Here is a 26,759-nt window from a genome sequence, read left to right as displayed (position 1 = left end):
ATTATTCTCAAATTTCATTTAATATAGAAGATGTTTATGATTTTTTTCCCTTAAATATCAACGGTTTTATTATCATCCTTCATGTAATTTGTGTGGGAATAACAAAAAGTTTGGTGCCCGAAATAAAATTGCTATAATATATATTACATAAAATATAAATCTTGATAATTACTAATTATGATTAGTGTAATGATCTTGTAGGACTCTCTCCCACCCATGCGTGTAGAATTCCAAAGGATCGTCATTAAATTTGACACGGATCTCTAAAAAATTATCACATGGGTATGGAACTTGACGTTTTTAGAGATCCGTGCTAAATTTAATGATAATAATCCCTTGGGGTCTTATGCACATGGGTGGGGGAGGGTCCTAGAGGATCATTTTTCGATTGATTAAACAATTCCATTTAGGAAAAAGTTTATATAAGGATGCTACTTTTTTTTTTTTAGAAAAGAAAAATAAATTTGAGAGATCCAAATATATAAGGATGCTACTTTGTAGAACTACGGATGCCCTTCAAAAATCCATCACAAAAGGTAGTTTTAATGTTGAAAAACCCTTTTATTGATCATCTCGACATTGAGATATACGACTATAAAAAATAAAAAGATTTCAAGTCTAAAAAATAGTGCATTTTACAATATATTATCTACACCATCCATTTTCAAGATTTTCATACGCTTAACCATTTTTAAATTTTAAAATTTTATAATTAGATATAAAAATAGATTTTGAGATAATCTTAAGAACATTTTACATCAAAATTATATGCCATGATAAAATTTGAAAGTACAACTTACCTCTACACCTACAGATGCATCTGTATGCCAACTGCACCCTTCTATTTAAAGGAAAATGTTATCAGGGGATGCATTTCTACACGGTCCATCCGTTGGAAATAAGCTTGATTTTGGTCAAGGTTATTTTGGGCATTTGAATATAAGATGAGGGATATTTGGGGAAACTCATGTGAATAGCAATTTTGGGATGTACTAAAAAATTTTGTAGAGTTCCAAGGTTAATTCTAAAATTGAGAGAGATGAGTCCTAAGCCTGCAATACATGCAATTTTGAATTTAAAATGCGTGAAGTTCAGAATTTTCTTATGTACTCTTATAAATTAATCCAAGCAAATAGCGTGTCTGTTAAGAGGGAAAACTTCCAAAGGTGTACAAAGAGTCTAGAAGGCTCTTAAGAGGTCTATTTATCCATGTACTATGTATTTTTACGAGTGAAAAGTTTTCCATTAATTTGATCATTTTGAGTGAACAAACGAAGTTCTTCCTCCCCACTTATTAAACGCCTAAAACATCCATCTAGATCACTGTCGGAAAAATTGGGCGATTTGACCGACAACTGCCCGATTAAATCGAAATTGGTCAATGGCTAGTTCTGGTTTTGGTGATCAGCTGGTATTAAAAAAAAATTTCAAAAAAATGTATATAAATTTTCAAAAATAAAGAATTTAGTTTGTAATATATTTTTTAATATTATTTATATTATGGTAAAGATTAAAATTTATTTTGGTCATTAAAAATGGGAAAGCTTTCTATGTTTCCCATACAACATAGAAGTTCTATCCTCCACCTTATCCAACCGTCCATTTTTTAATGGAGGGCTAAGATTGCCCCAATCACAATGTCACTTCTCTACACTATTTTATTTTTAATTTTTTTATATAAATTATTTTGACACCAAATTTTGTACGTCCATTCCTCTATTAAACTCGCACTAACGAAAAATATAAAAAAAATATTTTTGATAAATAAAATGACCTAAATACCCTTGAAAGTTCAAGGAGTATTTTGATGATTATACTTTATCGAAAAAGTATTGTTAATATTTTTTATAGGTGCATCCCAATGAGAAGATTGAACGTACCAAATTTCATATTAAAAAAAATTGTATTAAAAAAATTAAAAATAAAATACTTTGAGACGTCGGATCTAAGATCAAACGGTGAGTGGCTCTCTTGATAAAAAATGGATTGCTGGATGGTAGGAGAGGATAGAACTTCTATGTTGTAGGGGGAACCTCGAAAGCTTTCCCATTATAAATACCCCTAGGCACAAATCGATTCTTTAAAATCAAATTTTTCTCATTAATTTTCAACTTCATTTGAATGTATTTTGTTTTAATCATTCTTTATATGCTTTTCATATTTTACCTTTTTTAAAATAAAATAAAAAAATCACTTTTTTCGCCACCGTGGACTTTCCCGGTTAGAACAGTTGAATTGGCCGGTTTACTAATTAGGCCGATTAAACCGCTTCCAGGCCCATGTCCTATTAACTGTTCCAGTTCGATTTTGTGAACATTGATCTAGATGCAAATGAGTGGCCCCTTAATAAAAAAAATCAATACTTAAATATTTTATTCATGCATTATAATTTTTAGTTTTAATTTTTATTTGTAATTATTGATGATGCTTACAAATTCTAATAAAAATTAAATCCAAAATCCAAATTAAAAATAAACAAAAGTTTATAAAGAGAATCACTCTTACATATGAGTCCTAGAGGTCGAAAAAAGTAGAAAATGTGTCCTTGCCAAAAAAAAAAAAAGTCGTTTATAAGCCAAAAGGGGTGCAAGACCCTTGCGACTCACTTAAAGATGGACATTGTAAAAAACTCACAATCTTTATACGATATATACTTTTTTAAAAAAAGTTACATTTTAAATATCAAAATTTTATTTTAATTTTTCATGATCGATCATCTTAACCTATATCATAAATCTCAACAAATTTTAAAAGATCCGATTTCTATGCAGTTAAGCCCGCACATGTAGAAATGTTGACCTCTTAATAAATATATTTTTTAGATGGATTTTAAGATTTAATTTTTAAAGATATGTAATCTATAGCAGGTCATAAATATAAAAATAAAAATAATAATTATAGTAAAAAAAATATTTGGACCGTTAGTTTCTATTGTTTTTAGATGAAACACCTACTTGCATCCATCTTTAAGATTGATGCTTTATACTTTCTAAACTGCATATGTAAAAATGCAGTCCAGCCTGCATGAAACAATTTTCCAACTTTAAATTAAAAGAAAAAAGTTTATATAAGGTTGCAACCTTTTCTTTTTTTTTTTGACAAATGTTCAAAAGTATTATTGATGAAAAAAAAAAGTGCACAAAAGCGTGCAACCTTCAAGTGTAGAACGACATATGCACCTCAAAACTCTATCAGAAAAAGCTGTTTTAATGTTGAAAAGCCCTCTAATTGATCATCTCGAGGTCGAGATGTATGAATATGACAAAGAAAAAAAAGAAAATATTTTGAATCCTAAAAACAGTACATCTTGCATCACATTATCTAGACCGTCTATTTTCAAGATTTTCATATATTTATACATCTACTTGATTTTGAAACTCTAAAATTTTATAATTAGGTTTAAATTTGATTTTGAGATAATCCTATGAATTTTTGCACCAAAAGTACTAAAATTTGGAGGTGCGCCTTAATTGGATGGTTTAAGGTTGGAACCTTAGAAAAACCACACCCAAATTAAAAGAATGTTTTTAGGTTTAATGCGGGGCTGCATGTATAGAGTATGAGTCTGCTTACTCATAGAAAACCCATCCATGTGTAGGAGACTTGCCATGTTGGTTTCGGTATGTCTCGTCCTCCAAGTCAGTAATTTCCTTTACGCTCACGCGATCAGTATTCGACTGTTTTTCCCTCTCTCTCTCTCTCTCTCTCACTCTCTCCATTCTACTTTGTGGTCACTCTCTCCACTCTACTTTGTGGGTTTTCTTTGGGTTTCATGGGTTTTTTTGCATGTTTTTTATTTCTCACTGCTTAACTCTCGGCGATCCTTATCTTGGTTCAGGGACTTTACACTGGTGAGTTTCTTCTTTCAGGTAATGGTTTCTTAACCCACCCCCTCTTGTATGCTTCGCATTTTTGTTCCTGTGTTTTCTTTTTCCTCTTTTGAAGTCATTATGGAGTTTTAGCTTTGGTAATAAACAGTCTTGGGTTTATCTGCGTGTTTTCTTCTCTTTTTTTTGAGATAAATGTTTATGGGTAAATCCAGAGACAGAGAGAGAGAAAGAGAGAAATTTTCGAAAATGTCCATGACATCCATTTGTTTCCCTTGAAGAGAGAGAGAGAGAGAGAGAGAGAGAGAGAGAGAGAGAGAGAGAGAGAGAGAGAGAGAGAGATTTCCAAGAACTGTCCATGAAATCCATTTGTTTTCCTTGAAATAGCCACATTGCCTTCTAAATGTTGCCTCATGCTTTTTTTTTTCTTTCACTCTCTTGCTTTTGTCGAAATCTACAGGAGGTTTTATGCAGAATTCTTTGTTATCGGAGATATGGGTTGAAAATGGCAACCAATAGGATTTGGGGGCATTATGATCATCTAATACAATCAAGGGGCCTTACTAGTTAGGATGATCTTTTTTGGAGATTACTTGTTTTTTCTGGTCTGTTTCTGTGTTTTACTTGGTTTCTTTGATTAATTTGAGAGAGATGAGAGAAATTACAGAGTAAGGCCTGTTTTTTTAACTGATTAAAGAGTCTTGTTATATAGAATTGGGCTTATTTCCTCACATATGAATGTGCTGATTTTGTCTTATTTGTTTGAACTTTGAAGTTCTGGATTTTGCTCTTTAAGCTCGGCATCTGATGCTTCTGATTTAATGTTACTTTTATTTATCTTATGTTCATGTTTCCTATTTCTTGTAAGGCTTTCTGTGTTTAATTAGACTTATTTTCTTGTCAATATATGTGCATATTGCATCTTATTTATTTTTTTGAAGTTCTCGTATAGTGTTTGAACAGCATTTATAATTCTATTTAGTAAATGGATTTATTATAGAACTACTTCCGACATGATACTATTCCAAATTATGGATTTTATGTTACAAATAAAAATTAAGACTTCTATTATTGATTAGCGCTTTTTTCTCGGGCACAAATAAATGTGCCAATTGATTTATTCATGTGAACCCTGCTATTATGCTTCATCTTATAATGCTGTTGGTTTAATTGTCATGTTCTGGCTTGTATGTGTGTGTGTGTGTGTGTGAGAGAGAGAGAGAGGAGAGAGAGAGAGAGAGAGAGAGAGAGAGAGAGAGAGAGAGAGAGAGAGAGAGAGAGATTAATTCAAAACAATACTTGTTATATAAACAACCAACAAATAGATGTCTTTGATGCAGACTTTGGACTATCTTATGTTTTCAGGTATACAAGTATGCTACCGAAAAAGAACAGCAATCCTGGTGGTGCTAATTCATCTCCAAAGACAAAAAGCACCATTGAAAACCAGCATTGGGGGTCTTCTAGTGGAAGCCATGAAACCACTAGAACCAATCCCGCAAGTTGGGCTGACGCATCTGAGTTTTCGGTTGATGTTGTAGAAGATTGGGGTGAATGGGAGGCTCAAGGAAGAAAATCTAGGAAACCAAAGCAGCAACAAAACACAGTCCAACCAGACCCCAGACCATCTAATTTATCTGGGAGGGCACCTAATAATAACTGGCACCAACAAAGCCATGAACCCAAAAAGCAAGTTAACAGTAGAGAAAACCCATGGCTTCAGACTTCGAAGTGGGAAGCTGATTATATAGGTCCTCCTCCTGTTATCCCCCCACCTCTTGAAAATGGTTGGCAATGGCAATGGCAAAGTCAAGCTGGTTCATTGAACCGAGCCAGCAATGAGTCTAAAGATAAAACCCAAGTTGGAGATCCAAGTTCTATCAGGGAAGACGATAGATCTCCAGATGTAGAAGATCACAAATTCGCTGATAGTCCCTCTGAGAGCGACGACCTCGAGGAAGATAGCGACGATGATTTGTTGAGTGATGGCGACTATGACTCAGATATTAGCCAAAAGAGCCATAGTGAACTGAAGAAAAACAAGTGGTACAATAAGTTTTTCGAGACAATGGATGAGTTGACTGTGGAGGACATTAATGATCCTTTGAGGCAATGGCATTGCCCAGCTTGTGCTGGTGGCCCTGGTGCCATCGATTGGTATAAGGGGATGCAGCCTCTTGTAACCCATGCTAAGACAAAGGGATCAAATAGAGTTAGGCTTCATAGGAAGTTTGCTGAGCTTTTGGAAGAGGAGCTGCAGAGGAGGGGCACATCAGCTATACCAGCTGGGGAGTTGTTTGGGAAGTGGAAAGGGCTCCATGATGCTGTTGCTGACCATGAAATAGTTTGGCCTCCAATGGTTATCATCCAAAACACTTTACTTGATCGAAATGACAATGACATGGTATTGTTTCATCACTACAGTTAGCTCTAGCTTTGTCAAAAGGGAAACTACTACTATAATCCAATGGGAAATGGACAAACGAAAGTGAATTGGGTCATCACCCTCCATTGAACTGATGAATGGTGATTGAGAGAGTGGGACTCACCACAGTAGGTCAGGGACTTGATGGTGGGTTGCACCCCACTTTCTCTCCATGACTAGAGATCATTTCACCGGACGGTGGTGATCCCTGTGGCCCATGGTTCTCAATAGTCATTTACATTGTACTATACTTTCCTCTAGTGAAAGTATGTTGTTTTAGCCGTTACTGGTGGAGATACTGTTTCTTTTCTGGTCGAGATAGTCCACATGTTACTGCTTTAAGTGTATATGTTTAACTCATCTGTCTCTTAAGTGCCTTGGCAAGTTCATGTGGGTTGATAAATTCCTTCAATCTCTTGGTTGTACATTTCTTGTAGTTATTTGATTGTTGGATTCTTTATTTGCTGGTTGGAACTGTCAGTTTTTTTTATCTTATGTAGCCTCATCTTCCATGCTATTTATGTTTCATGGGTCTCTATTCTGCTGCACTTGTGGCCTATCTTATTTATCCCATTTTCTAGCATTCTCATGAGACGTCCACTTACTTCCATTGTTGGTATCACTTGTTACGTTTTAGTATACCTTCAAGATCATACATTTCTTTAGTTGCCTTGACTTATTATGTGTATTCTTAGCATGGAATTAGCTAGCTGGTAGAAATTGTGTTTCCTTGGGTTGGACAATGTGTGTTGACCCTTTTCATGATTCCTGGATAACCATTCACCGAAATTCAGGAGCTCTTTTTTTTATTGTTTTATTTTTTTGCTTTCACACATTTGTAATCTTCCTCTTGTGTAATTTTGAATTTGAGAGAGGACATATTTGCTAATGATAGATGAGCGGTCACTGTCAATTAAAGTCGGAATTATTAATAGAAATTCATACACCGACATGTAAGACCTGAAGATAATTCAGGAAGAATAAGAAACCACGGCAGGAAAAGGCCATCGGCATAAATCATAATAAGAAGGAACTTACCTTTATATGGATTTTTCATTTGATATTCCTAGCTTCCTCTGACAGGACATGTTTGTTATTTCTTTTGGGATATGATTCAAGTATTAGTAGTTAGTGATTGCTATTACTCCATTGTATTTCTCAGTACTTGTTGATGTGCTAGATGAATATTCCATGGCATATCTCTAGTATGATGCATTATTTTCTTTTTGGCCATTGACATCATAATCATCATAATTGTCAGTTCTTTCTGTATGTTTCCTTTTATTTTTCCATCTTTCCCAAAAAACTGGAGAGTCCTTTGGTTCTTCACTTGGTTACTTGATTCACTCTTGTTATATTGAATTATTTATTTTTTGCATGGTTTTTATACTTTTCAATTTTTGCCTGTCTCAGTGGACTGGAATGGGGAATCCTGAGCTTGTTGAGTATTTCAAAGCATATGAGCCCGCAAAGGCTAGGCATTCATATGGTTCTCAAGGCCATCGTGGGTTAAGTGTTCTTTTATTTGATGCTTCAGCCATTGGTTATCTGAAAGCCGAGTGCTTGCACAAGCATTTCATGGAAGAGGGGAGAGATAGGGATACATGGGACCGACGCCGCGTTCTCTTTCATCCTGGTGGAAAGCGTGTGTTGTATGGTTATTTGGCCACGAAAGAAGATATGGATTCCTTTAACCGCTACTGCGATAGTTTGTTCTCTCTCTACTCTTGTTATATGTACACATTTCCTCATCTTATACCCTTTATCAATGAAAAAGGCTTTGATAGGGAACACTGCCAGTGATTTTATTTGGAAGCGACAATAACTGCTGGTTTGGTTTATAGGCTTAAGTTTAATGTAATCCCATGGACTTCTGAAATACATGGTTCATTGGGTCTTGAGCATCCAGAGAACGAATAATCATGTTGGGGGGAGCGAGTTAGACCTGTCATTGTGGTCATGTGCTGTTTTAGGCAGGTCTCAGGGCTCCCAGTAGATTATGGTCCTCCATGGTCAATTGGATTACAGTATTCATATGAATTTGTGTAGCCTTCAGGTTTATTTGAGAACTGTGTTAAGTTATTTTAGAACAGTTAAAGCTTTTCAGAAAACAAAATCACTAGGTTAAAAAGTTTCCAATAGAATGTCCATTTACTCCCTCAGGTAAAGTCCTTCTTAGAATTAATTTTAGGACCCTAAATTTGGGGATATAACCTCTTTAACCCATCGATTAACCTCAGTAAAACAAATCTCCTGATTTTACTACCCTCAATGCACTTGAAAAAAATAATCTCTCAAGATTGAATAGAGACCATCCAATTTTTAGATGGTAAGATCTAAGGGTTAGGAGACTCAAAACTTCAAAAAAAAAATTAATGAGAATAATCAATGTACTAGTTCTTAAGTGGTTCTCAAAATTTCAGGTTGAAAGAAAATCATCTCAATTAGATCTTTTGATCAAGGGTGTAAAAGTAAATTGTGCTCTCAAGGGAGCATATATATATATATATATATATATATATATATATATATGGGAGTGGATTTTGTACGCCCACTTGCTGACCGCTATAGTAAACGTCAATGGCCCAGATTGAATCTAGGCCGATGTGACAGTCACAACCTCATTTCGTGTTTAAATTTAAATTTTTTTTCTGCAAATCCAAATTACTTGAAATTTTAGGCGCTTGTTCTTCTCATCAAGGCGCACTTAATAAAAATATAAAAAAAAATAATTCACAAAAAACATTGACCAAAATACCCCTAAAACTTTTCGGGGGTATTTTGGTCAATTTATTTCATGTAAAACGTTTTTTGATATTTTTCATACACCTAAAATTTTAAATGATTTGGATTTGTAAAATAAAGTTTAAAATTCAAACACTATCGGACATCTATGATCGTCAGATCGGCCTAGATGCAATCTGGGCCATGGGCGTTTAATGTAGCAGTACGCCCATGGGCGTACTGAATCTTTTTCCATATATATATATATATTGCTTAATGCTGATTTGAGCTGCCTCTGGCACAGACAAATCCCGGTTGAAATTTGATTTGCGATCCTACCAACAAATGGTCGTTGGGCCTATGAAACAAATGAGTGAGGATAACCAACTGTTGCTCTTCTACAAGAATAGAGCTTTCAAAGGGCAATTGAAATACAAGGCTTTGGAGGAGACTGTATCTGATGTGGGGAGGAAACTGCGGTTGAAGGACGAGGAAAACAAGACAATGAGAGAGAGAGCAAAGGAGTTTAATGATGACAAACAAAGAGAGGTAACCTAGTCCACCCAATATGAAATCCGTCTCTCAAGTGCCCATACACACCCTCACTTGTATATATGTTTGGTTGAATTTGAATAAGAAAATTTGCTTTATTTTCAATATCTGTTTGTGTTTATGAAGCCAGATGCTTTGCCCATTTATTGAAATTTTTAAGTTGGAAATTACTTTTTGGTGAATAAAATTAAGTTAATTGTTACTTGTTTTTTCCTTCAAGTTTAGCCAGTTGCAACTCTTCCCTCCCCCCCCCAAAAACACCCTACCCCCCGGCGCCTCTCTCCAAGTTCGGAGTATGTCACTTTCTCTTTGCTTTCAAGTTTAGAAAGTGCCCTTTTTACTGCGAAGTTCATAGTATTTCTCTCTCCTTGCACTGCCATGTTCAGAGAATCCCTCTTGCTCTCTTTACTACTATGTTCAGCCTACCTCTCTCTCTCTCTCTCTCTCTCTCTCTCTGACTGTAGAAGTCATTTTCTTTCGTTCCAATTTCACCGTGGACCATGGCGACTGATTGTATGGAGATTTGGGGACTCAATGGATATCAATATTTGAAATGATTAGCACCTGATTATATGCTTTAATATGTTTTTGTTAGATGGATGCGCTGGAGAAGTTTTACAAGGACAAGATAAAGATTTGCCATGATAGAAATCTGGAGGATCTGTGCTCGAGCGATAAAAATCTCGAGGAACTTCAAAAGCAGAACAGGAAGATCCATGTTGACGAACTCAACCAGGTCGAGCACAACAACAGTAAATCGAAGAGTAGTGAAGAGCGCAAACATACGTAATCTCTCTCTCTCTCTCTCTCTCTCTCTCTCTCACGCATGTATTCTAATGTCTTCTGGTACAAAGTCATTATGGTTTTTTTTTCTGTGGATTGACTTGAGTAAAATATCTATGATTCATTTATTTGACAGGCAAGAAGAGATCTCAAAGGTGTTGAACATTCTTGAGAACCAAGAGAATGACAAAAAAGAGTATGAAGCAGAGATAGACAAAGTCTTACTAGATCAGGCAAATAAGCGCAAAGAATTTAAAGAAAAGTATTATCAGGAGGAGATGAAGATGGAAGAGGAGTTTCAGCGCGTCATTAATGATGTTTACAAAAAATACAATGCTCGTGCTTGCAACAAGTCATACGCCCCCTAATGCTTGTAAAATCTCTCTCTCTCTCTCTCTCTCTCTCTCTCTCTCTCTCATAGTAAGTACCATTAGTCAGATATATCTCTTCTTTTCCCTTTCTTTTAGGAAAATTACAGTCATAGACTAAATGTTTCACTTCATTCTACTTTGTGGTCGGTGTGTGTGTAAATCAGGCATAGAAACCTGCTAAAAGCAACTGCTTGGGAATTTTGCGTATCCACAGGAATATTGCATTTTGCCGTGGTTTTGGTTTTCTGTTTTGAAATAAGTACTTCAAAGTCGAATCCATGAATTGTTCTTGTTGGGCAATCAATGGACTTGATGAACTGGTTATTAAGCAGATATTACCCAGCATATGAGTAATGAATTTCATGGTATTTTGGTATAATGTGGCCTCTCTCTCTCTCTCTCTCTCTCTCTCTCTCTCTCTCTCAGTAAACTCTTAGTACGACCCTGCCAAGAATAAACCATCCCTGGGAGTCTCTTCCATTTGGAGATACAAGTGGAGGTTTTAGAAATTGAAGTTCTGAACCCACAACTCACCAAATAATCAAAAATAATGTGCAATGGGGATCCCAGTTTGGAATCTATAGCTTCACTGTTTTACCAGAAATATTTGTCAGCTATGCTGGGTTCAGAACGCCAACGAAATATGGATCTAAAAGTTCAGGTGTCAGACCCTAGTTTCATTCAAAAAATGAGTTTGAAAATTGAAACAAGACTGTTTTCTCCACAAAAAAAAAATAAAAATAATAAAGAAGTATCTAAGGGTAGAAATAATAATAAAAACTCCCCAAACGATAGAACTTGAACATGAAATAAAAAATCAGGAATCCTTCCATCGGTGACACTATCTTGAAACTTTCTGAAATTTTCTCTTATTTAAATTAGCTCTATGCAAAAGTTTCTCATATGTTAGAGGTATAATTTTCCCAAGCCCTTTAAAATAAAGCTAATACCTCTCGAATAGATCTTGGATTGGGAAGAGATTCAACTATAGACCAGGAAAGAGGTAGACCACCGGATCGAATCTGTGGTTCAAGGGTCACAAGTTGATCTTGTGGGTCAAGGGTCCTAAATTGTTTTTTGGTTTTTGTTTTTTGTTTTTTGTTTTTTACAAATTTATTCACATGAAAATTGGAGTAACCATGCATCTAATGACACAATACAAAAAATATTCAAGTAAAAAGTTGACCACAATGCCCTTGCATGTTTCAGAATTATCTTGGTCAATTTTTTATTTGAATTTATTTTTTTAATTAGGCACGACCTATAAACATGTATTTATACCGACTCTTATGTGAATAAATGTGTAAAAATATAAAAATAAAAAATAAAGAGAAAATATCATGTCGACCACCTCCTAAAACTCATTCAATCATGGTGTTCCCTTATTATTTTTCATATCACAGTGCATTGAAACTTAGAAGTTACCATCATCCCACCCCTTTCGTACTCCCGATGAACCTTCTCTTCCCCTATTCCTTTCGCCTACGTTGACAAAGATGGAGCTGGGTGACAAAGACGGACATGGAAGCGGACTTGGAAAAGAATTTAAATTTCATTTAAAGCACTTAATTTAATTTCGGTAAAAATAAGAAAAGGGGAGTGGGATGAATGACAGACATTTCTATGGGTGTGTATTTTTGGAACGTGACTTTGGAAACTGTATCTTCCAAAAAAGTGGATACCTCGAGTTCTATGTTGTAACTGGTTTCTTATAGAACCGGTCGTATCCACTTTTTAACCCTAAATATAAAGGAAATGAATATACTTTCTTATCAAATAGACAAGTGCTATGTATTCCAAAAATCAAACACACCCTAAATGTTAGTATCACATAATAGGAAAAATAAGCAAATGAATGTCCAAAAATTAAAATCAATTTATAACCCGGCCAAGATTCAATCTAATACTAGAACGAACGTATGTGCATCATTTTTGTGTCCATGTGTTGTGGACGCTCTACTCCTATAAAACTAGTAATTGCATAACCGATGCCAAAATTACCACATAAAAAGAAACTGGTCATTGCATAATGGATGGCGAAATTACAAAAAATAAAATTAAAAGGAAGTTTTATGAAGTGAAAATTTAAGGCCATTTGGATAGCAAGCTTGACCGACTTGTCACAGAGAGAGGAAATTGAAAAGACAGAAAGCTTTACTTGCTTATGGGGAGCAAGAAACAAAAGATAAATATAGAAGGGAGCCTTCTCAATGGGGAGCAAAACTAGGAAGAAACCAAATACCATTTTGCTTATGATCTACAGTTACTAACTCGTAAGTAACTAGTGGAAGAGGAAAAAAACAAAATTCAATTAATACAACTGAAAGTAAGAAAAACACAATTTGAAGGTTAGATTAAACCAGATGAAAAAAGTTATTAATTGGTCTTCTTATCATCTGTTCCATCCCCATCCGATGCACCTTCTACAGCAACAGGCGCTGGGGTTTTCTCTTCCTCGCCTCCAAACCCGTATTCATTCACCCGTGTTCGGTCTACTGGGTATATCCACCTTTGGTATACATAAATGAGGAAAATAACATCTGCAACCCAAAAAAAAATGAATAAAAATGAGATAATAATGTCATAAAATCAAAATACAGGCCAAAGAAAAGTAAATAGTGGATATTGTACTCTTTACAAATTTTTTCATACAACTTCTGGAAAATTGGTAGCAACCTTGTTTAATGATTTTCTTTATTGATGTAGGAAGTAATAGAATGTCAATTAATATAAAATCATTTTGAAGCATAATTTATAGAATTTATTTTTATCAGTAATTTTAGATCAATTGGTTTAATATTAGTAGGGTAAAGTATATGATAAATTACTGCTGAACTGTGCATATATCCCATGGAAAAGGTTTATGGTATACATGTATGCCTTGGGAACATCCACCATCCATTCCTGATAACAGATGGCTGAGATTAACTGACATTCCCAACATGAATGTCACCTGGGTCCAATTTATCTTCACCATCCACCATCACGAGCAGACAAATGCACACTCATGTACAATACACCATAAAATAGTGGTGTATAAATTTCGTGAGTAAGTTTAGTGGGTTACCATCACGGAAGACGGAGAGGCGGTGGAGCATTGGCATCTTGATGACAAAGGCAAAGAGGTCATCGATTATGGTGTTGAGGAATTTGTAAGTCATCTGCCTCCATGGGAGATGAGCAACCGACTTCAACTTGTAGTTTATAAAGAGCTGTGGACACATCATAATGAATCCTGCAACAACAACAAAAACTCTCACTTCAATTAGATGTTTTTTGCTCATTCACTTGTAATTATGATGTTTTACGTGCTGAGTTACTCTCTCTCTCTCTCTCTCTCTCTCTCTCTCTCTCTCAGGTTTATTTGAATGCAAAACCAAGGATCCATATGGAACGTATACACGGGGTTAGGGGTAGGAGTAGGTGTAGGACAACTAGTTATAAAGAGAAATGATTAGGGAAGAGAGAGAGAGAGAGAGAGAGAGAGCATTAAAATGAGTATATCCCATTTCAAAGAAGGGAAAAACGTATCATAGAACAAATCCATAATAGAGAGATAGAGAGGGGAATTAAGCTGTATATTGAACACATTTCGAGAGGTCCGATTCCAAGATGCACATTGGCTTCTAGAAGCTAGAAATCGCCCATTTCGAAGCAATTAGTCATGCTTTATCAAACAAAGAAGCAACTCTGCTTGTGTAATTGATTGAATGCAGCCGTCTTCATCTCAATGCCTAGGCACATTCCATTCTCACATACCAACCCAAAAATATAACTATACTATGATGAATTGTCAATAAAAGTTCTCTACTTTTTTTTAATAGTCGATAAAAGTTCTCTAATGATGAATGCATGCATTCATGAAAATTGGAATAAAAGCATACAACCTGAAATTAGATATACAGTACGTAATAAGGTAGTTACGGAACATTTACCAAACATGTAAACGCAGCTTGTGAGGGAAGAGAGGATCCATGAGTACCAACTCCTGTGGCGCTCGTACATGAGAGAATATATAGAGGAGCAGGCTACAAGGAAGAAGAGTACATAGGAGAGATACTTCATCGCAAGATCATCATATTCCTTTGTCTTATTACTTGCATAAGATTCCCTATCCTTAAACCTCAGCATGGGGATGGAACCACTCCGATCAATCTGAAAGAAAAAGAAAACAAATGATGGAGTGACCTTCATAAACATTCCTCTTTTTGTAAAAAATAAAATCTGATGTTTGTTTTGCATACCATACAATGTATTCACAGACTCAAATAAATTTTCTTTACCCTCTTAAAACATAAAGAACCGCCTATTGTCTCATTACTTCAAGTAAAAAGGTTGAACTTTTAATCCTTAATTTTGTGAGCCTGGATTCAATTTACAAAATCTTGACTAAAACGATAAAGGAAGAATATTTTACCACAATATGCATGGCTTTCCCAATTTTCCAAAACTCTATACAACATCCAATGCCAGAACTGGCGAGGATCATCCAAGATGTGTCATTGTCGAGAAGGTAGAGGAACACAATCAGCTGACAGATGAAGCTCACAACAACCGACTTTGCTGACAAACCCTCCATAGACTTATTTTTGTTCCAAAATTGAATATCTGCAAAAGAAAACAGATAATTAACACCCTAAGTAATTGTTATGAGCCATGGCCAAAGAAAGGGAATTACAACGTAACTACCATGGAAAGCAAAACAATGATGGAGGCAGCGGTGGGGGCCATGTCCTCTCTATCACCATCTGCCATTTCATTGGGTGGTGATGACCCAATGAATAATTGGTTTCCCATTGTTCATTGGATTATACTACACATACTTCAAAAGAAAAGTAACTCCTATTCTTTTAAGAACAAAGATAAAAGACAAGTAATGAAATAAAGAATACAAATAATCCGAGTAAAACACACCATTCTTAAAAGCCAAGAAGTCGAACACTGAATGCAGCAGAGATACAACCATGGTGATCAGCAGGAGATAAGGATTGCCTTCCAGGAACACCCTCTGTCTCCAAAACCACATAGAAAAGGATCAAGGCAAGTAAAGTTTCAAAAAGTACAGAATAGCTTGATAGCAAATTGAGAATAACTAGTCATAAATATAAATCAAAACTGGCGAACAAACATCTAATCAGCAACAGATTAAAACATTGATTTGGTTGATCACCAACAGGACTATGCCTGGTGCAAACCACAATTTGCCAGAACCTTTAGCAAGGTCAGTTATGAACCAAATTGGCTGATTTTGAAAAGGCACAAGATCAAAACTGGTAATCAGGATAAAGGAACTATATGGCATGACATAATTCCAAACAGATACATCACTGATCCAGTGTTTTCCAGAAATATGATGAAACTATCCTATCTATGTTACCCGTTTCTTTCTTTTCCCTTTTTTTCCTTTTCTTTTTTCCTTTTTTTTTCGCGTTGAAAAAAGCATACTACAGTCCTTCCCTGGCTGTGCATGCCTGTATGGTAAGCCCTGGAAAGCTGCTTGGTTGAAAGAGACAAGGACATGTAGGCTATGCAGCCTGCTACAAAACAGGACAAATTTCGTCTTTAAGAGAAATCAAATAATTTCTTAAAAACAGTAGAATAGTATGAATTTCCAAACCTGCATTGCTTTTGTAAGCTGCACGATTTTGCTATTCACCACAAGATAGAAAAATGTTGACAAAGAGAAGCAAACTAAAAAGGAAAAAAAAGTTTTCTTTTCCTTTTATGCAAAAATAGATCACACTTCATAACCGGGAAAGAATGGATTATGACTGAAGCCAAATTTTTCTAGCTGACCCGTAAATCAAATGTGAACAGTAGTTACTCCAGATCAGTAAAACCATAAGATCAATAACTTATTGAAAATAAAGAAAATAAGAAAAGATAATACCTTAAGTTCATCAGCCTCGCCTTCAAGCATGCTTCCATAACTTCGGTGAATCTGAAATGATTGATCTATTTGAAGGAAAAGCTGCCACTTGGTCATACTGATGGGACCTACCTCCAGATTGAGGGGCACTTTTTCTACAGACTCATTAAGAGCGATTAACTTATCCTTAAGTAGCCAAAACTCATTGAAAACTACAGTAGGGTAATAGTTCCCTGTGCTAGGCTCGACATTCAAGACTGCAATCTTAGGGTCAAGGATCCCATCAATTTATGAAACAGATAGACTATTTTGAGTGTAAGGGGAAAAAAGGAGAATTATTGTAAGTCATACGGACTATGGAAAACCATAGTAAATTGGGCTGTTCTGTTGGGGCCCACTCTTTCACCATCACCAGCCTATATGTCATTGGATAGTCATGATCCCTGAACAATACTATATAGACAAACAAGATATATACTTCCACGCATGTGTATGTTTGTGTGCACGCCATTTAAACAAGGCAAGCTAAAGGATACAACCCGCGACAGTCGGAGGAATTGCATTATGGGGGTACCTGTAAAGAAAAGGCAATAAATTAACAACTTTTAAATATGATAAATATAAAATCAATGCCTCAAGTGCACATTCTTTAAATAAATTTTCTTTCTTGATAGGTAATATCACTTCTATCCATATGGTTTGATAAATAACAGAAAAATAAACACAAATCTAACCATAACCAGCGCAATTAGAACTCAAATGCTCTCAAGCACAGATTGAAGCAGTACGCAGATTGTAGACTATTATACATTCAACTAGAATAGGTCAACTAGAATAGGACACTATGAAGAGAAAGTTTAGGGTAGGATACACATACCAAATCAGATACTTCTTATCTGTATCTCTTCCTATTCTCTCTCTAGTGGACAATAGACTCAAATTCACTGGTAGTTTTAGTGCTTGGAAAAATACGCAAGTTCACTTCATAACAAATTTTCTGATCCATGTCCGTTTTAAGTTTACAAAAAACAACACCATGGATTTTTCCTTTTTCAGTTAATTCATCGACCAAAACACCTAGACGATTATGCTTAAAGAATAGACCCCTCCAGAGTATAATGAAGATAGAAAGCATTTCTTCTTTCTTCTGTTTGAAATTATAATCATTTCTTCTTTTAAGTAACAACAAATCATTTTAAAAAAATTGCTGTCAAGACTTAAATCAATTTTGATATTCATGGGATATCATCTGTTCACTTGGCAAAGTCATCATGCACCAAATATATTTCTGCAGGTTCCAGTAATCTGCTTCGACAGTCAATATGTACAAATCAAGCTACAAAATATTGTTTCGTTGAGAGCTTATTTTTCTTTAACTGAGCCCAACTCTCGTCTCTTTCTACAATAATGTGGTCACTAAAACCAACAGCCCCATATCTCCCAATGATAGCATTACCTTGTGAAGTCATCCAGCAGGTTGATTGTAATATTTGCTTTCCAACGTGAAACCCATTCTGTAGGTCCTTCATCTTTGGCTTCAGTTGAACTTTCATCAGTTGCCTGTAAAACCACAAAAATGCTCAAAACTACAAGAAGTCAATTATATAAACTATGAAAAGGGTGCATCCTTATAGAACTAATGCACTGCACATATAGAGAAGAATAAAGGTCGTCATAGAATCCTAAGACAGCTTCAATTTCTACGATGTTGTTTCCCATCGTCCGAAACATAAAATCAGACCCAAGATGCAGCAGAAAATGCACAAATATTGTTTTTTGATAAAAGTTAACATTTGTATTGCTATAAATACATATTGGTTTAAATCCGAGAGTCCCCACTAGACGGGGCTTTCAGTAAAAAAAGAAAATGCACAAATATTGGAGATACATACCCGGGCAGATGGCTCATCCTCTTCAGAAACCTTGCCATCTCCAAGCAAGCTCCTCCGTTTATCAGCCTTCGACTTGGGCAAATAAGTCACAACAGCTAAGACATGAAATACAAGGGTTAACACAATAAACCTCTAGGATTTTTATCTCTTGGGGATCAACCCCAATAATCTAAGAGTTTCCAATCATCAGGAAACCTTCAAAACTAGTGTCCCAGGACACCTGCATAAATTGTGTACTTGCTCCAGAAGCTTGCACTCTCAAAAAGTGCCCAGGATCAATTATTTAATTCTAATGACCAGTCCAAATATTAAGATAGGATTTCGAGTTTCTGGAGCAGCAGCATGATTTTAATGCAGGTGTTTCAGGCACTGTAGTGATATCTTCATGAAATTGTATGCTCTTAACGAAATATTTGTAAGAAAACTTACGATGGGTTCTACCAAATGCTGAGAGAGGTTGATACTCAGGATCACTCGGGTCAGGAGGGTAACCAGAACGGGCAAAGAAAACATGGGCATATAAACTCCCGTTATGCTTCACTGACTGAAAAAAGTTAGGGGTATAAGTTCAGTGCCTACAAGGCTATAACATGCTGCAAAGAACCAGATACAGACAACACCATGGGAATATATAATATAGTCCAATGGGCTTTAGGTTATCATCATATAGTTAAGACCCCATTGCACAATGTTTTCTGCAGTACATGGGGTGCTAGCATGCTTGCCCTAAGTAGTAGCCAACATTTTAGTTCAAGACATTCTACAAATAAAAGTAAATTTATGATGTTGCTCAGCAACCACAAAACATGATGGTTTTGACAAATGAAATTTAATCGCTAGAATTTATGCCACATTAAATGGAATAGAATGTTTCATATCATAAACCAATAAAAGAAAAAAATTCTGATGTAGGAATTAAAACTCCAAGTATGATGAAAGTGCCTAGCTATTAAACCAATAAATCAAATACCTCTGGAAGATAATACATCAATGACAATGTTCTGGTTCTTTGTGGTCCCCAGACAGCATACGGCATATTTGTTTCATGCCAGACTAGGGCATCCTCATTACCAAAATCATTAAACTTTTCATGCTCAGAAAGATAAACCCACATGTCCTGGTTAAACACAAAATTTGAATCAGTATCATCAACAAATCAAAAAAAATGCAAATAAATGCATAATCATGCAGAAACGAACATGCTATCAAAAAGGTGCAAAGCACGAATGATCGCATTACCTGAAGTGAGTCATGGCAGTATACCCCCAAGTGTAATAGTTGCCATAGGACAGACTGATCGATATACATGTATGCACATGCATGTGCACACACAACGGTTTAGTATACTGTAATCCAATGGAACATGAAAAACCATAATCCCTAGAGGTCAATCCATTACAGTCATCACTATTTAATGCAGCAAAGGGGAGTGATGATGAGTGGACAGGAGATGAACATGGTGGGTCTGGGACCCACACTCCATTATTTTGTTGGGTGGTAATGACCACTATGAACTATGGTTTCATAGGCCATGGAATTGTAATATGGTCAATAAGATCTACGTTGATGAACAATCAGATTAGAGTATCCATCTACATACGGATTCTAAGCAACATATTGAAGTAGCAAGCTGTAAGAAGGGGAATGTTGGGTTATGCCAAAACATAAGCACCAGCTGCATTATATATAGTGCAAGCTACTGTCAACAATCCAGACATCTAGCACTAATTAATAGTTTGGAATCACTCTTCTTAGAGATGTTGATAGTTCAGAATCCTCAGACAAATCAAGGTGTACCCAGTTCCTTTATTTAGCTCTTAGGACCATAGACCATAGTCCTCATTCCATGATCCCTTATCCCTTAAAACTCTTATCCAAATTTGAAATTAAGCCAAGAATAGGATAAAGATCGCATTGAATTTCGAAAACAAGATGATAATTATCCAAAAATGTATGAGAGATAGCTAAGTCGAAATCCCAGAATTTTGGTACACTTTGACCAGAGCGACACAAAGTGTGTCACCCAAAGCGACACAAAGTGTGCCCCAAGAGCAACACATAGTGTGTCGCCCAGACCATTTTGTGTTTGTTCACTTTATCTGGTCAGTATTAGGTCTTGCGACACAGTTTGTGTCGACTGTTCACATTTGACTAGAGACTTTGTGTCGCCCAGATTTTGACCACTAGAATTTCTAATTTTGAACTCTAACCAACGAGATAAGCATCCCTAACATTTTCCCAACCACTCAGAGGTCTATAAAAGGACCTGAGCCTGACTTCTTAAAGGTTGGCCAATCAAGTTCTGTTGAAACTCTATGAGTGCAAATAAACACCTAGAACCCTAGGATCATCTACCCACATTAGAGATACCTAAGTTCTAGCCTTCAACCATTAGATCAGGGAACCTAACAAACCCATTCCAACCAAAGCTAGGGCTTGGTCAATTCTGAAGAGGAAAAGGAGGAACGATGTAAATTGAAGTTGTGATCCTGATAGGGGTGAAGCTTCAAGCTTCGGATGTCCTAGGCCAACTGGCCCTGTCAGATAAGTCCTTTCCCATTTCCTTCAGCCATTTTAGTTCTTAATTAGATCTTAGTTCAATAGCATTGTTTTCTTTCAAGTATTTTAGTACAAAAGTTATGCTAGCCCCGCCAATAATCTAAAGGAGGATATGTTCATTTGGATAGATCAACCCCTAGATTATAATTCGATTAATTCCACGACTTCTCTATCATTTTAATTAACAAGCTTGCAGTGTCAGATCAAGAGATTTTACATTTAGGAATGTCTCAGATTTAGATTGTAAACAAGCAGAGAACAGGTGGCGTCCTTTCAACACATTTGGCATGAAGCAAACTCCAAGGCAGATAAATTGGCTCGTGCAGGGGCTACTCACCCCTCTATCATCATCACCAACAATACTCCACCTATTTAAATCTCCCCCAAATTTGGTACAGACCTCCCATTTTATCTCAGTACCTATTTTGTATCATTTTATAGAATCAGTACGATGTTAATTACTTATCAAGACAAAGAAAACGAGAAACCAAAAAAAAAATTGGTCCTCTGCTCTTAGCTTATTCGACTTCTTATGGTAATACCAGCCTCTCAGGAGGCCTTATTGAACAATGGTATTCCCGCCCTTGCCAAAAGTGGGTATTATTTTATGATTTACAGTGCTGCCCATTTTGTGGCTCATATGGCTGGAAAGAAACAGTATATGCTGCAAAAATAAGAGAAGAGGGATAGAAAACATTCAGGGGCACATTAAGAATTTAGGGCCACTATTATTATATCGTGAAAAAAAAATTGGGGCTATGCTGTGAAGTATTTCAAGACAAACTAGAAGGACATTATCATAACAGAGTCGAAGAAAGACATTCGATCCAACAAATGGCGCCTTTCCCCTAGGGGTAGCTTCAAATCAAACTTCATGATGTTTCACGAAGAAGCCAGGGACCTATTGGGATTAGAAGTTTGTTGAGGGAGCACTGATTAAAGATTTTAATAGCCTACAATGGAGTTCTCCATGCATACAGTTCACATGAAGGGGGGAAGGGGTAGTACCCTTGGCAGCTAAACAACACAGTTCACGAGATCTTGGATCGTGTTGCAGACTTAAGGACATCCATATCACACTCATGTCTGAGGACAAACGAAGCAGTGGATGCACTGACCAGTTGAAGGGGTCTCCACACATAGCCCATTAGCAAACGAATTACTGAGGTTAGTGAGGAATTCTAGAGTCTATCGTACAAATGGTATGCATTTACTTCTTCGTCAATTTTGACATCAATGGAATTCGGTAGACAGTAGAAATAATTATAACATTGTAAGCTTGATACAAGAGACCAATATAGCAATTGCACTCAACCATCATCAGGTACGATTACAAGATCACAGGATTCTTTTATGCAATAAACTATCACATGTAGAGGAATGCTGAATCATTTAATTATACTAAAAGAATAAGTGCCATAGTGATCTCGGTATCACCTTTAACTTTTCAAAAACAACACAAACAGGCATATTGGTTCTAACAACATATTCAAAGTCATGCTGCCGCATCTTATTCTCCCTTGTAAGTCAAAAAAGTACTAAAAATGCAACCCAGAAATCCCAAATTATTATTGTCTAAAACAAATATCCAATAAAACCTGAACCAAAACAAAGAGCTGAGTAAAATAGAGCGGAAAGTGAATAATTGAGCTTGGGAAAGATGAGTAAATAGAAATAAAACCCCACAAAATTACGGTTTGTCAGTAAATAAATCACAATCCAACAAAATTACACTCCATCGGCAAAGAAAGCAATGAAAATTGAACTACCTAGTGTACCCCATTTCGCCACTAGACGCAATAAATAAAATCCAAAAAACAAAAGAGTGTAAATGTGGAAAAGCAGAAACTTCCATAAAAACATGAATTTTGAGCCTCTGGATGCATAGGCAGTAATCAACAAAAACCCATAAATAATTTACAAAAAAAATCCATAAATAATTAAACTTTGTGGACTTTGAAATTTACAATCTTATCATAGGTAAAGATAGCGAAGAAAAATATATATTTTTTACAATACATGTAGAGTGAGAAAGTTGGGAAATATTAACCCAGGTAGATAAGAGAGTGGAGAGAGAGTGAGCTCTAAAGTATTACATGTAGAAGGAGTATTAGAGAGAGAGAGAGAGAATAGAACGATGAATCATTTTCAATACATGAAAAGACCACTAATCTAGAGAGAGAGTAGAATAAATAAATGCATACAATAAAACGAATATTTTTTTAGCACAAATAGAAAAAACCAGCAATCTAGAGAGAGAGACGAGCTCTCAGAGGCTTGAAAACACCAACCACGAATTCTCCCTTTGAGAAAAGATTGGAAATGAGGTGAGGCGGCTCAGAAGAAGGGGGAGGTTTCTTGGGACCGAAGAATTTCATCGCGAAGTACCAGAAAATCGCCATTCTTATAATTCCTTGGATCGTTTGGCCTAAACCTCCTTGCTGTTGTTGCCTCTGTTGCTGCTGTTGCTGCTGCTGCTGCTGCTGCTGCTGGGGTGGCGCCATGGTTTCTGGTTTGGGCCCTCTCAGGAGAGAGATAGAGAGGGATCTGAGAGGGACGAGAAAATGAGGAAGAGAAAAGGGCGACAATATAAAGGGGAAGGGCGAAGAGAGAGAAGAGGGTTTTGAGACGCTAAACGGAGAGAGAGAGAGAGAGAGAGAGAGAAACGCCAGCGTGGGAAAATATCTCCAAAACGTCGTTAAAGATCTAAAATAAAGTTGGGTGCGGTTTGTATAGGGCCGAGGCTCTAAACAATCAAAGTAGAGCGTACATTCAAATACGGTCGAAAAATGTGGTTTTCATATTGAAAATATTTGTGATAGCTTTAAATTATATTTTTATATCTAACTATAAAATTCAAAACTTTAAAATAGTGTAATCAATCAAATCTATGAAAATTTGAAAATTTTGAAAATTGACCGTCCAAAAATGCATTACAAGATACACTATTTTCAAAATTTGAAATCCATTTTTTTCTCGCATCCTTGCATCTTTGATGTCGAATTTGAGGATGTTTGAGCATCAAAACAGTCTCTTCCAATGTTTTTTTGAGGCGGGCTCTAATTTGATTGTTTAGAGCCTTGACTATGGACAGTTTTTTCCCAATAAAAGTTATATAAGTGAAATGCTCTAAACAAACAAATTAGAGCCCACCTCAAAATTTCATTAGAAGATGTTCTTTTGATGCCCAAATATCTTCGAATTGATCATCTTTACATCAAAATGCATGGACATGAGAAGAAAATGGATTTCAAGTTTTGAAAATAGTGTATCTTGTAATGCATTTTTTTACCGTCACTTGTCAAGATTTTCAAATTTTTATATAACTGCTCAATCTACATTATTTTTTAAGCTTTACATTTTATAATTAAATTATAAAAATATATTTTAAGGCTATCACAAAGATTTATAGTATTAAAATTACATTTTTTTATACTATTTGACGGTATGCTTTATTTTGATTATTTATAGCCTTGGCTCTATACAAACCCCACCCTTTAATCAAAGGGTGTGATTTGTATAAGGTTGTAAACTTAAACAACCAAATTAAGGCCCACCTCCAAATTTTATCGTAGATATAATTTTGGTGTAAAAACTTCTTAGCATCACTTGAGAATCTATATTTATCTGTAACTATAACATCTTAAAATCCAAAAATAGTTAAAATCAAGTAGATTTATAAATGCGTGGCAATCTTGAAAACAAACGATCATGCTAATGTGTTGCAAGATACACTACTTTTAGAACTCGAAATTTTTTTTTGCTTTTCATATTCATACATATTGATGTTGATATGGTCATTTAGATGTTCTGAAAGCCTGTTTGTCTGTTGTTGATCGAGTTTTTTTTGTTACTCGATCAATTTGTTCTTGAGGCTTGTACTTATTGTTCGTGCAATAGGAGCATAGAGACAACTTCTTCTATCAGTCACGCTATGAACCAGAAGGTCCACGCCATAAATCAGAAGATCCAACTCGTTTGTTTATACAACTTATTGTTCAAACTCTTGAGTTCGAGGGAGGATAAGTTTAAACTCTAGATGCTTTGTGTCAAGCATCTTGAGTTTAAGGGAGGGTATTAACGTATGGATATAGAATATTGATATGTATCATATATATTAATATAGATATCCATATATATAGATATGTATCTCTTAATAAGATTAGGTGGTGTCTATTCATAACCATTGGTATTTATCTGATTAGGTGATGTCTATTCATAACCGTTATTAGGTGATGTCTATCCATAACCGTAACCATTGGTATTTATATGATATATATCTCATCTTTTAGCTTCTCAACTTCTCTCTCTCATGGAGCCTTCCAAAGTATTTGCTGCTTCTCTCCTTTGTTTGGCCTTTATATTTGCATTATCAGCCCAAACTGGTGCGCTTCCTTCTTAACAATGCCACTTTCCGGCCATCTTCAACTTGGGAGACTTGAACTCAGAGACCGGCGGTCTGTCGGCTGCATTCGGGCAGGCCCCTCCTCCCAATGGAGAGTATTTCCTTCAGCACCCTGCCGGTAGATATTCCGATGGCCGTCTCGTCATCGACTTCGTCGCCAAAAGCTTGGGCTTGCCATACTTGAGTGCCTATCTAGACTCAGTGGGCACAAATTTTAGCCATGGAGCCAACTTTGCAACAGCTGGGTCTACAATTAGGCCTCAAAACACGACCTTGACTCAAACTGGGTACAGCCCCATTTCCTTGCATGTACAATTATTGGAATTCGACCAATTCAAGTCTAGATCGGACTATTTTCGCCTGCGAGGTGGGGTCTTTCAAGAGTTGCTGCCAAAACAAAGTTAGTTCTCAGAAGCATTATATACATTTGATATCGGCCAAAATGATCTTACTGCTTGGCTTTTTGATAACTTGACTGTTAAGCAAGTCAAGACCTGATATTCTTGATAAGTTCTCCATTGTCATCAAGAATGTTTATTGGCAAGGTGGAAGATACTTTTGGATTCATAACACTGGTCCTGTTGGCTGCTTGTCATATGTATTACATAGGCTGCCTGTACTAGCACCTCAGGTGGACAACGCTGGTTGTGCGATCCCTTTTAACCAGGTGGTCCAATACTTCAACCAATTGTTGAAAGAAACTGTTATTCGACTCCGTAGCGACCTCCCAGATGTGACATTTGCTTATGTCGATGTTTACTCAGTCAAGTATCAACTCATTAGCGAAGCCCCTAAATATGGTTTTGGGAATCCTTTGAGGGCATGTTGTGGTCATGGTGGCAAGTACAAAAACAATAACTTTGGCTGTGGAAGTGCGATAATATGCAAGTTATGCAACCATAAACTGGGATGGTGTTCATTACACACAGGCTGTGAATCAATGGGTTTTCGAGAAAATTATTGGTGGTACATTCTCTAATCCTCCAACTCCATTGTCACAGGCTTGTCATGGGCACAAGCAATTAGAATTTGCCTCGCTTCTCTTGGTTTTCCTTCTTTAAATTTTTTTTTTTTTTTTGGTGAATATGAACATTTAATTTTACTGGTTTTCTTCCTTTAATTTTATCATATGAACATTTAGTTTTATCTTAGGAACTTATTTTGGGAGTGGGTAATCACCTCCCACTTTTGTTTTGTGGGTTGGTAGAATTTGACTGGTTTCTTTTCTTCAATTCTCTCATTAGATTTTATTTAGTGGGTGTGTAATGTTGATTTAGTGGGTGTGTACCTTGAGGCCCTTTTGCTCTCGGAAATTTATTTTTTCATTAATGGTATCAAAGCATTAATCAATA

At 36.0% G+C, this 26,759-nt stretch overlaps 2 protein-coding genes and 1 pseudogene across 2 annotated transcripts; 2 read left to right on the top strand and 1 right to left on the bottom strand.

Moving 5' to 3' along the window:
• The first annotated feature begins 3,604 nt into the window (after window positions 1–3,604).
• LOC18427778 (protein SUPPRESSOR OF GENE SILENCING 3) lies at window positions 3,605–11,061 on the top strand. Its single transcript, XM_088851198.1, has 7 exons — window positions 3,605–3,620; window positions 3,839–3,851; window positions 5,193–6,231; window positions 7,666–7,960; window positions 9,281–9,525; window positions 10,124–10,314; window positions 10,448–11,061. The coding sequence occupies exons 3-7, from the start codon at window positions 5,203–5,205 to the stop codon at window positions 10,677–10,679; spliced, it is 1,992 nt and encodes a 663-aa protein (XP_088707324.1). The 5' UTR covers window positions 3,605–3,620; window positions 3,839–3,851; window positions 5,193–5,202; the 3' UTR covers window positions 10,680–11,061.
• Window positions 11,062–12,906: 1,845 nt separating this feature from the next.
• LOC18427777 (uncharacterized) lies at window positions 12,907–23,560 on the bottom strand. Its single transcript, XM_006836823.4, has 12 exons — window positions 23,294–23,560; window positions 19,414–19,560; window positions 18,873–18,987; window positions 18,444–18,538; window positions 18,008–18,111; window positions 17,088–17,125; window positions 16,573–16,808; window positions 15,597–15,690; window positions 15,100–15,290; window positions 14,618–14,837; window positions 13,750–13,917; window positions 12,907–13,222 (listed from the first exon to the last, which is right to left on the bottom strand). The coding sequence occupies exons 1-12, from the start codon at window positions 23,504–23,506 to the stop codon at window positions 13,059–13,061; spliced, it is 1,785 nt and encodes a 594-aa protein (XP_006836886.1). The 5' UTR covers window positions 23,507–23,560; the 3' UTR covers window positions 12,907–13,058.
• Window positions 23,561–25,410: 1,850 nt separating this feature from the next.
• LOC18427776 (GDSL esterase/lipase At3g26430 pseudogene) lies at window positions 25,411–26,759 on the top strand (annotated as a pseudogene).

The sequence above is a fragment of the Amborella trichopoda genome, chromosome 11 (assembly GCF_054954075.1).
Source record: "Amborella trichopoda isolate Santa Cruz 75 chromosome 11, AtrichopodaSantaCruz75HAP2 v2.0, whole genome shotgun sequence".
NCBI classification, from domain to species: Eukaryota; Viridiplantae; Streptophyta; class Magnoliopsida; order Amborellales; family Amborellaceae; genus Amborella; species Amborella trichopoda.
This window is presented reverse-complemented; position numbering and strand designations above follow the sequence as displayed.